The following is a 15,760-nucleotide window of genomic DNA, read 5'->3' as shown; positions in this document are numbered from 1 at the left end:
CTTCCACTCACATTTTCATGAGTGAAATATTCATTTAAAGGTGCCAGTGTAGGTTGCAAAGGTAATATTTACCCAACTTTTCAAATACACTTCCACATTTCCTTATCTAAAATCTCTACAGTCCCATGAGTTTGAACTTTAGAATCTTTTGGATTTTAGAAAGGGGATAGTTAGGGTGCATATTAAGTACTGTCCCCTGTGAGTTCTAAAACAACACTTGTTATCAAACACATTAATAGTCATGCAGAGAAATGTATGAATATGCACAGTAAGTAGGATAGACACCGCCAAGAGCTTCAGATCAATTCAGGTTAGGTTTTGCTGCCAAATGAGATACAAAAGTACTTTCCAGAGTTTTGGGGGTTTGGAAATTCTGGATGGGGGATTGTGGACTTGGTACAAAGCATTGTGTGCTTCTGGCACCTCTTAATTCCTGTTTGATTCTCAGCAGCAGGGGAGAAGTTGCCCTGGCCTGCTGACTCAGATTCCTCAATTCTTTTTTTTTTTTTCTAATATTTTATTTTTAAGTAATCTCCACACCCAACATAGAACTCAAACTCACAACTCCAGAGATGAAGACTTGCCTGCTGCCCTGATTGAGCCAGCCAGGGCTTCCTCTCTTCTACAGGGAAATCCTCTGAGTCTTCCAGCCCTCCTTTGCCTGGAAGGAAACTTGGCCATCCCTGCCTTTTCCTTAGGCGACTAAGAGATGGTTATCTGTCTATAATCGGTCGGGGAAATAGAAAGATAAGCAGAAGATGGGTTGTTTAGGTTTATCTTCTTTAGGTAATCCTTCTCTATTTTAGACATTTCACCTGAACTCTCTATCTTGTTTCCAGCATTACAGGTCTGCTCAGCATTCAAAAACAAACGGGTTCTCTTCCTTCAACCTAAAATCAAACAAAAATCAAAATCTATTTATCCTATAATGCTTATGACCATCCTTTAAATGTCCCAAGCTAGAATCAAGTTTTCATTTCCTTTATGTTTTGCACATAATATGCACTAAATGCTGTTGAATTTCCCACATAGGTGCCCTTCTCTCCCGTCCTGCAAGGACTTCGTCATCTCAGCTGGTTCAGTCTGGTCTTCTCTCTTTCCCTTATTTTATGCTCTTTCTTATCCATCAGTCTCTTTCTTGCTGATCTTAGTCATTTTTCAATAATAATGTATTTTTTTAACATACCATTTACTTTAAAAATTCTCACTATATTTTAAAAATCTCAATGTCATGAAAATAAAAGCTGAGGAACTTTATATACACACTGAATTATTAAGGGGTAAAGGCATTAATGTGTGAACCTATTCTCAACTAGTTCAGAAAATAATTTAGTGTGTGTACATATACATGAGTATGTATATGTGCATATATATATGTACATGTGTGTATAAATACACATGCATATCCATATCTGTATGTTTGTATATGTCTATATAAATAATATATATGCTATATATAGAGAGAGAACATTAAACAAGTGTGGCAAAATAGTAACAATGGATAAATCTAGATAAAGAGTATATAGGAGTTCTTTGTACTATTCTTTCGACATTTATGTAAATTTGAAATTGTTTCAAAATAAAAGCTTTTAAAAATTCAGTCTTTATTTTTATTTGTTTTAAAGATTTTATTTATTTGAGAGAGAGAGAGCACAAGTGGGGGGGGGGGGGAGAAGGAGAAGCAGGCTCCCAGCTGAGCAGGGAGCCCCACACTAAGCTCACTCCCAGGACCCTGAGATCATGACCTGAGCCGAAGGCAGCCGCTTAACCACTGAGCCACCCAGGCGCCCCTCCAAAATTCAGTTTTTAAATATTAAACTTGCATTACTGTTATCCAAACAACAAACTTTATTATCTCACACACACACACACACACACACACACACACACACACACACAATTTCATCAGCTTCCCACTGCCCATATAAAGAAATTTTAAGCTCCTCAGCATCAGATGCAGGGACCTTCTATAATCTGGTCCCAACTTAGATTTTCTGCCTTATTCCTTCCTTTCCCTGAAATGATCACCATTTGTTCCTTCTCCTGTGTTTTGTTTCTGCTGTCCTCTCTACACCGTGTAGCCTTCCTACTCCTCTGCTGGTGACCTCCTGTGATTGCTTTGAGGCCAAGCTCAAGAGTCACTTCCTCTGCAACAGCCTCCTCTACAACACTAGGCAGAGTTAGCACTTCCCTCCTGTTATAGACTAAATATTTGTGTTCCCCAGAATTCATGTGTTAAAGCCCTAACTCCAATGTAATCCTATTTGGAGATGGAGCTTGTGGGAGGTAGATAGAGTAAGATGAGTTCATGAGGGTGGGACCCTCATGATGTGATTAGTGCCCTTACAAGGAGACACCAGACAGCTTGCTCTCTCTGCCTGTGAGGACACAGAAAGAAGGTAGCCATCTGCAAGTCAGGAACCCAATCTGCTGGCACCTTTATCTTGGACTTCATGGCCTCCAGAACTGTGAGAATATACATTTCTGTCTTTTAAGGCATGCAGTCTATGGTATTTTGTCATGGCAGTCTGAGCGGACTAATGCATGTCCTCTGGGTATTCGTAACACTTTGCACAGAGGCAAACCATAACAGTTAGGACTCTTTCTTATATTGGGTTGCTGACGGGTCTCTCTCACCCACTGGGAAGTGAATCCTGAGGGCAGCATCTGTGTGCTTTCTCTTTCTGTCTTCAACACAATGCCTGAGACCCACCGGGTTCCAGTCTTGCTGAATGAGTGAAGCAGAATCTGAACCTGACCACTTCAGTCATTCACTAACCTTACTGTTTGGGTGTGGATTCTCTGCTGCTTTATTTGAATTTGTGACAAGTTGATTTTAGCATTTAATAGAGAGAGCCACAGTTGCTAATCAAGCAGAGGCATTGCCTATAGCCCTGCCTGCCTGTTCCTGTATTATCAGTGATAGATTTCAATGGCCTCAAAAGAGTATCTTACTGAAGAAAGTTGAATGCATTTAATTGAAAACTGTTACTCTGGAAAAAATAAACCTTCCTTCACATCCTAGATGAACAGGAACTAGAATAAAGCATACTTACATAATGGAGAATTTTTTTAATGAAGTATTTTTTTTTTAAGATTTTTATTTTTTTATGAGAGAGAGAGAGTAGAGGGAAGAGCAGAGGGAGAGGGACAAACAGACTCTGTGCTGAGTGCAGAGCCCAATTTGGGGCTCAAACCCAGGACCCGTAGATCATGACCTAAGCTGAAACCAAGAGTTGAATGCTTAACTGACTGAGCCACCCAAGTGCCCTGAAATAATAATATTATTATTATTATTATTATTATTAAAGATTTTATTTATTTATTTGACAGAGAGGGAGACAGCCAGTGAGAGAGGGAACACAAGCAGGGGGAGTGGGAGAGGAAGAAGCAGGCTCCCAGCAGAGGAGCCTAATGCGGGGCTCGATCCCAGAACGCTGGGATCACACCCTGAGCCAAAGGCAGATGCTTAACGACTGAGCCACCCAGGCGCCCCTGAAATATTGTTATTAATAAATCATGAATAATTCTTTTTCTTTAGGTAGTACAAAGCTAAACAGCAGTAGGAATCTTGGCGTCCATTTGTTACCTTTCCTCCAACCTATCTTTTATTAACAATATTTTTTCCTTGGGTGCCTGGCTGGCTCAGTCAATAGAGCATGCAACTCTTGATCTCAGGGTCGTGAGTTCAAGCCCCATGTTGTGTGTGGAGCCTCCTTTAAAAAAAATTTTTTTTTATACAGGCCCCTTGTTTTTGTTCTGTTTTGATCTTGGCTTAAATCTTTTTTAACATGGGGCTCGAACTCATGACCCCCAAGATCAAGAGTCACATGCTGTACCACTGAGCCAGCCAGATGCCCCGTGGCTTGAATCTTATAAGCAATTTATAAATCTTGTAATTGTGTAAAGTAACATCAAGCTTGATAATGTCCTTCCTTGTCCTCATATATTTTGAAAGGAGCTCTTTAGACAGAAAATATTTATGAATATAAATAAAAACATACAGAATGTTGAACATAAAGACTAAATGTCAAAGTGTTATGATGATGGCATGGTATAATTGATGGAATGAGAGCTTTTTAATCAGATAAACCAGAGTCTACGTTTTGTTTTGTGACTTAACTAAGTATATTTTTGAAGCAATTTACAGAAACCCATTAAGCCTCAAATATATCTTCTATAAACTGGTGATAATAATAAACCTATTTTGCTGTGGGGTTGTGTTGAAAATGAAAAATGTATGTAAATTATGAGTTCCAGTACCTTGAGCATAGTAGATACTCAATAAATAGTAGCTCTTATGATTAATACTTTTTATATCAGGAGAACAAAATAAGAAACTGGTAAGTTATTTAACTCTGAATATTGCTTTTACTAAAATTTTTAATTTTGTTTAGAACACCCATTAGTAATTTGAGCTTATTCATATTATGTCATAATCTTTTTATTAAAACTAAGTAAAATTAGAATCATCTATTGTATCACATGAATATATAGTAAGCACTCAATAAACATTTACTTTATTCTCTCCTCCCCAGCCTCCACACACATAAGTCTTTTTTAAGGAATGGCCTAGAAAATAACTTTTTCTATCAGTCATTATATATGTCATTTGGAGTACACATACATACACACACTAAAATAAAGGTCAGTTACCTGTTGATCATCTGTCATCTTATGTGAATCCTACTATTGCCATTCTGTGTGACTTCACATAATAGACAAAAATGAGCACATTCACATTTGGTGATCTTAACTCAAATATGAAAATAGCTCAATAGGCATGCATATAAGGGACATTCTAAATTTTGTCAACTGTTAGATTTTTAATCATATGTCTTAGTCATTGCTTTCTTATAAAGTACAGATTTTAACTCTTTTAGCTTTTAGGGTCAAGAACATGACTGTCCTCTAATCATTTACTGTGCTTATTATCTTGACTGTAATAAGAGATTTAGAACTCACTATCCAAATAATCTTGCTAACGGATATTCTGAATCAGAGAGAAAATTTGTAGAGCAATGAATTATACATAAACCCTCCTATGCACAGAACAATTTTCTGTGCTGTTTACATCAGTTTTCACTGTACTTATCTTTGCTTTCCAGCTCTCAGCCACTGCTTTAATGATTTCATTTCTCTACTTTTTTTCTGTCAGTTTAATCTCTTCTACTAAGCCAAGGTTTACTGTTTTGTCTTTCTCTTTTCTGGTCCATGTACTTTCACAATACGGATAAAAGAAGATTTTGCTGTGTTATCAGAAGGCAAGACTCTAACAGAGCAAATTACATTTTTCAAATAGGTTCTAGTATGGATTGCAACATATTTAAAATGATTACTCCTCCTTCCTTTACTGAACGTCAAATTTAATTTTTGATTAAATGTGAATTCAGTTTTTTCCTTTTCTTTCTTCTTCTTCTTCTTTTTTTTTTTTAGACACGAGGGTCATGGGAACAAGTTTGAGCTTAGTCACTTATACGGGTTTTAACCTTCATAGTTATCTTGTAACCCAAACAAATATTAGTCATTCTAAGAAAGGGTTAGAAGAATTGTTTGGACATTTCATGGGACTTTGGCTTACATAATTTATTCCAATAATACATTTTCTTCAAAGAGTGGCTTTAATTAGGGTCACCTGAGTGGCTCAGTTGGTTAAGCATCCAACTCTTGATAATCTCTGGATCGTGAGATTGAGCCCTGCATTTGAGCCCCCTATCAACCCCGCCTCAGCCCTGCATTGCGTTCCATGCTTAGCATGGAGTCTGCTTGAAATTCTCTTTCTCACTCTCCCTCTGCTCCTCCCCTCACCTGCTCTCTCTTTCTAAAATAAATAAATAGGGGCTCCTGGGTGGCTCAGTCAGTTAAGCATCTGCCTTTGGCTCAGGTCATGATCCCAGGGTCCCTGCATCAGGCTCCCTGCTCATCGGGGAGTCTGCTTCTCCCTCTCACTCTCCCTCTGTGCTTTCTCTCTCTCTTTCTCTCAAATTAAGAAATAAATAAATAAAATTTTAAAAAGGTCAGGGAAATCATGGCAGACATGGAAGAACAGGGTGGTTGCAGGGTCTGTAGCTTTGGAACCTTCATGAGATTGTGAGGATTGAGGATTACATGCAGTGACATAAATATATGTAAAGCACGAAAAGAATCTGGCTTTGTTGGACACCTGCCAATTTGTAACTCAATCATCCTGAGCTCAAGGAAATAATAGACTGATAATTCAACTATGTCCTTACATAGATGTTCCCTATCAATGGGTGGTGGATTCAGGCAATTGTGTGTGCTCTCCTACTTGTCTGCTTTTAAGTTTTCTCTCAATTCATTCTATTTCATATTTGCACCATGAGGCAATAATAATGAGTGCCCATGACCTCTTTGCATGACAGTTGGAGACCAAGTAGGGACACATACCACCTATTCCAGTGTTATGTGGTTTTGGAAGCAGCAGAGTTTAACTGGCCCACCTAAGATGGGAAACAACCCTATTTGGGGGGCCAGTCACTTGACAGTCTAGGGGCATGTGTTACTAGCCCAGGATCATGTTTGGTGGCATCAGAGGAGTCCTTCAGACACCAAAGCTTCCAAACTCCCAAGTCACTGTAAAGAGGTGAATTTTCTGCAAAAAGAAAACCCAGAAGACTGAGACACTAGCTGCCTGACTTCTACTAAGTCCCAAGGCCTCACTCTCAGACGTTATTTTACCAGGTCTGGAGTAAGGCCAAGCGTGGTTTTGAAAATGTCTCTCACAAGTTGTGATGTGTCTCTTTCGATAAGGAGTGCTGAAATAAGCCATCTCCAAAGTTCCATTAGCTTTTTAGTTCAAGAGGCAGGCTGAATTGTCAACATATGCGTTTTCTCTCTTGTTTTATTGGGTAAATTGTATAAAATAATTTGTATGTTCTACCTTGACTTCATCCCCAGATATCTGGTACCTTTTATCATTTTCACAGAACCTAGTAGCATGTGTAGCAACGGGGGTAGGTAGATGGTCTCCTGCAAAGTTAAGATGTTTATACAACTTTTGTTTGTCACATTGTGATGCTCTGATGTATGTTGTGTAATTTTCTTCTGCTTTCTATGTAAAGACCACTATTCTCGGTTTACAATTCTGCCTTTTTACATGAGTAACCCATTTATAATTTACTGACTAATTTTGAAGCATGCATTCAGATATTTTCCTGACCCATCACTATAGTAACCGGGAGAGAGGCCTCATCCTGGAGGAGATGAAGGCAGAAGCCTGAGGAATAATAGCCGATGGGGAAAAAAGGAAAATCTGAGGTAAGGGTTCCCTTCAGCTTTTTCTTTGAAAGAAAGACCTTTATGTTTGAAATATCGTAAGGGCAGCTTGTGCCAAGAGTGATGAAATTTTGGAAATTACTGTGTTCTTCATGCCAGGTCACCTATTTAGGCCTTGCTGATAATATGTAAATGATACCAACATAACACTGTCTGACCATCATCCCTCTTCATTGCCATGTACTTTCATCCAGGGCTGTGGCACTTGCTTTCTTCTAGCTGATGCTGAGGAGGCCAAATCCTGACTCATGACAGTCGTACTCCGTGTCTCCTTTACTTGGCCAAGAAAACTGTTACATTCTCTCTTCATTTGTCAAATGTAAAGATACTGGATCCTCCCTAAAACTTACTGCTGAGCTGCAGAGCATGAATTAGGATGAACACTTCATGGAAAGAAAAGTAAAATATATCGAAATCTAAATGAGGAAAATAATATATAAGAGCAAAATGAAGCAGAACAATCTCTAAAGAGATGAGAAAATAAATATAATTTCTAAATTATTCCACTGGAACAGTCTACAAAGAGGGAAAGCCCAAATCAAATTATTACTATAAGTAAACTTTGCAAAATGATTACAGTCAGGCAGTTAGATTTCATGACAGTTCACATTTACTAAACTCTAGCCTTGAGATTGATGTTGGGGGCCATTTGTGTGATCTCCAAATATGCAAGCCTTCTGCATAGGCCTCATAACTCCCAGGAAAATGGATAGGTTTCCCCAAAAGGGAAATTAGTGGATTCTAAAGGGGTTTACAGTATAGAAAAGGGAAAAGTCAGGGGAAAGTCAGTTTAGCTGATTTGGTGCCATCCTTCTCCAGGACAGACTCCGTTTTTCTCAGTTACTTAGTTACCCAGCACATCACAAAGAGTAATCTATTGGCCCTTAGGTACAAAAAGGGGTGAGTCAGAGACTTTACAGCATTATTTCCTAGTAGAAAATTATAATAAATGTTTCATGGATTTCTCCCTTTCTTCCATCACAAAGTGAACAAAAACATAAGGGAAGTGGAGGGTTAGGTTAAGGGACAAGGTTAAAATAAGCTTTTGAGCTCTCAAATGTGACCTAGGGAGGTTATAACTGACTCTGAACTGCCTCTTATCAGATTGGGGTTCCAGGAAAAGTAGAGTTGAAGGAGGATGGATTTTCTTGTCAAGATCTCAGGCAAATGATTTGCTAGAACCATAGCTGGCATCCAAGGGATAAAAATCATTGGGATTGTAGAGAATTTAAAGTTCAAAACTTTAGGGGCCCCTGGGTGGTTCAGTTGTTAAGCGCCTGCCTTCAGCTCAGGGTGTGATCCCGGAGTCCTGGGATCGAGCCCCACATCAGGCTCCTCTGCTGGGAGCCTGCTTCTTCCTCTCCCCCTGCCTGTGTTCCCTCTCTCGCTGGCTGTCTCTCTCTCTGTCCAATAAATAAATAAAATCTTTAAAAAAAATAAATAAATAGGGGCTCCTGGGTGGCACAGCGGTTAAGCGTCTGCCTTCGGCTCAGGGCGTGATCCCAGCATTGTGGGATTGAGCCCCACATCAGGCTCCTCTGCTATGAGCCTGCTTCTTCCACTCCCCCTCCTTGTGTTCCCTCTCTCTCTGGCTGTCTCTATCTCTGTCGAATAAATAAATAAAATCTTTAAAAATAAATAAATAAATAAATAAATAAATAAAGTTCAAAACTTTAGAGCACTGTAGTAATAGTCAACTCCAAAATGTTCTCTGGAAATATTGTTTGTTATCAATGGGCCCATTATTGCTGTATGCTTCCTACTTCATTGGCTGTTTTACATATCTTTTAGAAAGTGACTTATTGTATATTTTATCTGCCTAATTTTAAAAGCATTTGAAACTGTTATGTGTGTTACTGCAGAAATTATGTTCTTACCCAAGTAAACTTACAGATGCAACTGCTAAACATCAGACTCTTAATTGGCATTTTCGCTGCTTTCAATACAAGTTCAGCTCAGTTCCTCTGCACAGTGCACAGAGCAGCACATCAAAGCCAGAGTACACGAAGTCATCAGAGTTCAGATTTTTTCCTCCTTCCCTGTGGAGGGGTCAAGAATGCAAACATCCTCAATTGCTACAGCAGGAGGGAACATTAGTCCATCAACAGAACCAAACAGGAAACACCAAATGGGCATTTCTTCTGTTTATTTTGTGTCTGTTAGAAAAGATGAAGTTTATTTCTTTCAATCAAATTTGTCAAAAAAGCACAGAAGACATATAAGATGTGATCATTTTAGTTAGTTTAGACTCTTATTTCAAGAAGATGTAATGCTGCTTTCCACTTATTTTACTTACTACAATTTATGCAATACTACATTCTTAGGATGTTGGAATTTTACCATATCTGGAGTCATTTTTTTCTTTTTTAAACTGTGAACCAGAAACTTAACATTTGCTGCAACCTATTGAGATTCACGTGACGATTCACTTAGACTGTAATTAAATTTCTCAGATATTTTCTTTCCAGATCCAGGAGGATGCACATTTATTGAACACAAATGACTTTGCCTCCTTTCAGTTTGTGATAAGGTGTTAAATGCTTCAGATAAGGCCAGGAAGTACCTCAAATGGTACTTCAGAGGTTTGTTTGCCTTACCAAATTTTTAAATCTTGGTATATCAGTTGGTTATCCACTCCATTACATCAGAGCAAATTCTGTTACTTCACTGCCAGTGACAGCAGATAAGCAAAAATGAGGCACGTTGTAATGATTTGAACAAGCCTAGTGAAGGAGCAAAAGAGAATGTAACTTGTATTTTTAATGAATATTTCCAGAAACAAATCAACAAGCTACTTCATTATTCATAAAATTACTTGGAATCTCTTAATTCCAGAAGACTCTTTGGCCTGCTGTTTAAAAGGAAATGGTTGTTTCTTTTTAGCTGCGCTCATTACTTTTCTTATCCAGACAGTGGCCTACCAGGGATGGGATGGTAGGAGTGGTCTACTACCCCTAGGATAGGCAGTAAGGGAGTGCTTTGTGTATAGAAAATTTAAGAGGAATAAAATAAAATAATAGTAAAAGTCAGTCTGCTTTTTATTATCACCATGCACTGAAAATTCTAAGCAATGCCAATGATGCTACGCCTCTCTGAAAAAACAATCTTTTGTCGGTCTAGTTCTAAACAGCTGCTGCAGTTACTGAAATTTAATAATACATGTGTAAGCTGAAAATTGACATGTTTTCCAATCACTTATTCTTTAATAAACATTGTATTCCACATGGAAGTAGTTCCAAGTCCCCTACAGGTGGACTCAGCTACACATATTTATATCAAGAATAAGCAACCGACTTCTGTTTTTTCGTTTTCATAATTGCTCGGGTATAATTATTTATTTTGAGTCTGTGTTTAAACACAGGATTACGTAGTACCTCAGGGGCTAAAGATATGAACTGAGCCTGAAGCAAGCTCAAATAATTCGCAGCCATTACAAGCTTTGGAGAATTTTACTAGATAAAATAGAAATGTATGATAAATTTTCTGGTGAAGGTATTCTTGTGTAAAATTTCAACTGCAGAAACATATGGAAGCCGCTACAATGAATCCCAGAGAACAAAGACATGGACAGTATTGCAATTTCTTGAATTTACTATGAAATGGGATTTTTATGAATCTCTGATAAACATCCTTATTTTAAAGCTTTCTATTTGCATATCTGTTTCTTAATGTGAGAGAGATACTTGAAATTAAAATAAAAAATGTTCTTTAGTCAACTATGAGTGAGGACAGATTGACAAATCTGATATATACTATATACTGATTCTGTTGACCATGAATATATGAAGATCATTTGATAAAACCATTGACAAATTTGCAGAAGTGAAGTTTCAAAGCCAGAAACTTCAGTGGAATTTATTCATCACCATGGCAGACCATTATGTAGGTATAAATATTTTTCTCCTTTTTTCAAAAAACTTAATGTACTTTAAAAAGTATTAGAACTCTTTTCTTGTATTTTATTAATTCTAAAAAGATTTTATTTAGTTATTTATTTGAGAGAGAGAGCGCGCGAGCATGGAGGGGAGGGGCAGAGGGAGAAGCAGACTCCCGCTGAGCAGGGAGCCCAACATGGGGCTCAATTCCAGGACCCTGGGATCATGACCTGAGCCGAAGGCAGATGCTTAACTGAGCCACCCAGGCGTCCCACATTTTATTAATTTTTTACTAGCACTATTTTGTATGCAAAATTTAATAATGGAAAATTGTCACTGTCTGAATTGCTTTTCTGGACATAATAATTATTTGTTGCACTTCATGATTATTGCTGAAAATACTTTTGTCTGCAAGAGAAAGAGGTTAAAAATGGTCCCTTTCAGGTGTCAAGCCACTAGGTATGCCACTGTATCCATCTTTGCAGTTTAACTCAAAACAAATAAAACATTGTTTTTAGTTCAACTACGTTTTTTAAAATTATGCCAAATAGCAATTCATTTTAATAAGGCAGACTCTTATAGAAATAGAACTACCCTTAAATACAGCTCTCATCTACTATAGATTTTAATTATGTATATAATTATTAATTTTTAATTATTATTAATTACATATATATGCTATATATTACCAAAATATATGCCAGTGATAAATATATGCTTTGTGTCTTAACTGGTTTGTACAAGCTTAGTAGGATGAAAAAAGACACGAAAAAATGCAGCCTGCTGGAATTTAGACATGAACAAACAAATTATGAAGATCTCATAACAGCTAAAAAAGATGAATTTCTAATTTAAAACCTTCCACTATTGGTGATAGTTTCACTGTTTAACTCTAGAAAATGTGTAAGGAATAAATATCTTTGACTTTTCAGAAAACAGAAAATGAGGGTAGGCTTTCAACTTAACTTACAAGGGCAGCATAACCTTGATATCAAAACAAGAATAGGAAATTATGAGGAAAAAATTAGGGGGCAGCCTCAATCATGAACACAAATAATAAAATTCTTAATTTCAGCTAACCAAACAATATGTAAAAATGATACTATATGACACATAAGTTGAGTTTGTTATAATGATGAAATGTTAACATTAGAAAACCAAATCAGAATTTACCACATAAACAGAATAAAGGGGAGAAGTTGTGTCAGAATGTTTCTGGAAAAGCAGTTGATTCAAGTCAGCATTTGTTTATGATTAAAATACATCTTTTGGCAAACTAAGAATAGAAAAGAATTTTTTTCATAGAGGCTATCTGCAAAACACCAGTAGTAGTCACCATAGACATACTGAAAGCTTTCCTTCTGAGATTAGGAATAAGGCACATGTGAGAATTATCACCACTTCTAGTCAGCCTTATCCTGGAGGCGCTAGTCAATGTGGTAAGGAAAGAAAACGAATTAAAAAAATAATAAAACATATTATTTAATGTAACTTGTCTATGTAGAAAATCCCAAAGATTTACAGATAGATATTAGAATTAGATGAGTTTAACAACTATATATTTTTAAAATTGCATTTCTATGACAGGTAACAACAGGAAATAAAACTGAAAAAAAATTTAAAATAGTATAAAGTTATTTAAAACCTAGGAATAACTATCTAAAAATTGTGAAAGAAACAAAATATTTCCGAGAGACCTTAAGAAACAAATTAATGCAGGCTGATACGACATTCATAAACATTGGAAGACTCAGCATTTAAAATGTTCATTTTTTTGAAACTGAGCTTTAAATTCAATAAAATTACAGTCAAAATCCTACTAGGTTTGTATGGGTGCTTAAATGTGTGTGTGTGCGTTTGTATGCATCTGTGTATGAGAGAGAAAGGAACTTGAAGCCTGACATGAACAAACAGAAATTATGAAATATATATATATAGTGTATATATAATACTTTCAAGTTCATTTCTTTGCTATGTTGCTCTCCATCCCAGCTCGTTGATTTTAATTTGTTTTACTTTAGTGAGCATTAACGTACTAATCTGTTTACACATTTGCCTCTTATTATTAGATTCCAATGTTTTTTGAGGGCAAGTTCTTATATTTCTGTCTGTATTATTCCTAGTATATCACACACATGAATGAATGAGCTTTTCTACTCAACATCTTGACTCAGTGGGTAACTTCCCATTATAACCTTTTTAAAGAAAGCTTGAAATCACTCTGCTACCTTCCAGCAGAATTAAAGCCAAATTACAGTTTTTCTTTTTTTTTTTTTTAAGATTTTTTCTATTTATTTGAGAGAGAGAGTGAGCACAAGCCAGGGGAGGGAGGCATCAGAGGGAGAGGGAGAAGCAGACTCCCCACTGAGCAGGGAGCCCGATGCAGGGCTCGATCCCAGGACCCTGAGGTCATGACCTGAGCCCAAGGCAGATGCTTAACTGGACTGAGCCACCCAGGCGTCCTGCCAAATCACATTCTGAAAGATAAAGGAGTCTATTTTATTTTTCCATTTGAAGTAATTCACAATTTCATTTCCTGTGGCTCTCTTAATAAACACACTGCCCAAGTTTCACAAAATATATCCAGAGAGTAAAGCTCTCTTTGCTGTTGGTATTGTTTTCTTACTGTTTTCACTGTGTGTAGTTAATCATAAACATCTCTCTCAGAATTGTGTTCAGGATATGAACATCCCTGCTGTACATTTGTATTTAGATGTCAACTTCTTTGGAAGCCAAGGGTAATTTATTTAATAATAAATCTGTGTTTTATAGAAGAAAAATCTAAAAGTACATATCTTGCAGTATATTAACAGAAAATGCACCCTGTTGAAAAGGATCATGATGACTTAGAATCTAAAAAGTCGCATGAAAGAATGATATACAAGCCTGCAAGATGCTAAATAATGTGATAGAGTTAATTTTAGCTAAAGACTCGCTCATCTGAATGTTAGTTATAATTTCTAAAACTCATTTAAAGAAATATACATTATTTTAAAACTAATACAGAATGTCACCTACCTGAATGACATGTGGTCTGCTGTATTTGTTTGCATGTTTTAAAGAAAAACGATAACATTAAATTGTTTTTTTTTTTAAAAGATTTTATTTATTTATTCGACAGAGATAGAGACAGCCAGCGAGAGAGGGAACACAAGCAGGGGGAGTGGGAGAGGAAGAAGCAGGCTCTTAGTGGAGGAGCCTGATGTGGGGCTCGAGCCCACAACGCCGGGATCACGCCCTGAGCCGAAGGCAGACGCTTTAACCGCTGTGCCACCCAGGCGCCCTGATAACATTAAATTGTATTAATATAATTATCTTGTGCCCAAAATATCTGACTATATATTTTAGGCTAAGTTCATAGTCTCTGTTGCAAAATATTAATGACTGATACATATGTATTAATATTTATGACTATAAGGAAAATAGCTAATAATAGTGATATACTGATAATGCCCATGTTTACATTTTCTTTTTTAAAAGCAATAACCTTGTGAGTTATAAATACTATCATTACCCCTGTTTTACAGATAAGGAAACTGAGGCACAGCAAATACAGATTTGCTCAATGTGACGCAGACGGTAAGTGGTAGAACTAGTACATAAATCTAACAGATCTGACTGCAGAACCCTCGCTCCTCACTGCCGTGCTATAGTACCTTGTACACATGAGGAAAACATAAATAAGAAAAGTTCCTTCGTGCAAGATTTCCTTTAGCTAAATTTTGCAATGGTATTCATCATTTAAAATTAGAAATCTCTAATTGCAGAATTAATCTGCATTAGTATTGAAAAACATTAGTATTACTGATGGTTACAGAGGGTCCTGAGGTTAAATAAAGACCAAAGATTTAGAAAAATTATGTTCCGATGAAGTCTGAGATTTCAGATATATAGAGTAAAATGGTTTGACATACCTCTTAATGACTATTAGCAAAAATGACCTATGTGATTTGGTTTTTTTAGAAATGACTCTGAGAACCTTGAATATAAGTTAAGTCTGCTCTGATTTATATAGACTTTTTACTCCTGCATTCAATAACACATTTGGCAGTTTTGTAGGACATAATGAAATTTGGTATAACTATGAAGATTACACCTTCAGAAACTCCAGCAGAAATATTGCAAACTGAGGGCTTCAGAGGGGAGAGGGGTGGGGGAATGGGATAGGCTGGTGATGGGTAGTAAGGAGGGCACGTATTGCATGGTGCACTGGGTGTTATACGCAACTAATGAATCATCGAACTTTACGTCAAAAACCAGGGATGTACTGTATGGTGACTAACATAATAAAAAAATATTATAAAAAAAAAGAAATATTGCAATTACCTTGGTTGTGTCAGATAAGAGAAACGACAAAAACCACAAAGAATAAACTTCATCAGCTCTTTCCTATGACAAGAGCTTTGTTATTCTTCACATCTCCGTTTGGTGTCCTGATTAATCTTACTTTTTTGGCTCTAATCTTGAATTAGTATGCATCCTTGCATAGTGAAATGTTTTAAATTTGGATCATATGAATTTAGAAGTCATTATAATTCATAGACTGAACCAAAGATTACCTTTGGCTTAAGTTCAGAGAGAGTGGAAAG

At 36.8% G+C, this 15,760-nt stretch overlaps 1 protein-coding gene across 6 annotated transcripts in view; it reads left to right on the top strand.

The window, feature by feature from the left end:
- The window catches only part of DSE (dermatan sulfate epimerase), a 145,447-nt gene that overhangs the window by 23,379 nt on the left and 106,308 nt on the right, over positions 1 to 15,760 (top strand). For all 6 annotated transcript variants that reach the window (XM_026489232.4, XM_026489228.4, XM_026489226.4 and 3 more), the window contains 2 exons: positions 7,193 to 7,278; positions 14,699 to 14,750. In XM_026489232.4, coding sequence (XP_026345017.2) covers positions 7,255 to 7,278; positions 14,699 to 14,750 — 76 coding nt within the window. In that variant the 5' untranslated portion in view covers positions 7,193 to 7,254. The remainder of the gene's footprint in view (positions 1 to 7,192; positions 7,279 to 14,698; positions 14,751 to 15,760) is intronic.

The sequence above is a fragment of the Ursus arctos genome, unplaced genomic scaffold (assembly GCF_023065955.2).
Source record: "Ursus arctos isolate Adak ecotype North America unplaced genomic scaffold, UrsArc2.0 scaffold_13, whole genome shotgun sequence".
Taxonomy (NCBI): domain Eukaryota; kingdom Metazoa; phylum Chordata; class Mammalia; order Carnivora; family Ursidae; genus Ursus; species Ursus arctos.
Note: the sequence above shows the minus strand (reverse complement) of the source record. Positions and strands in the feature narration are given on the sequence as shown.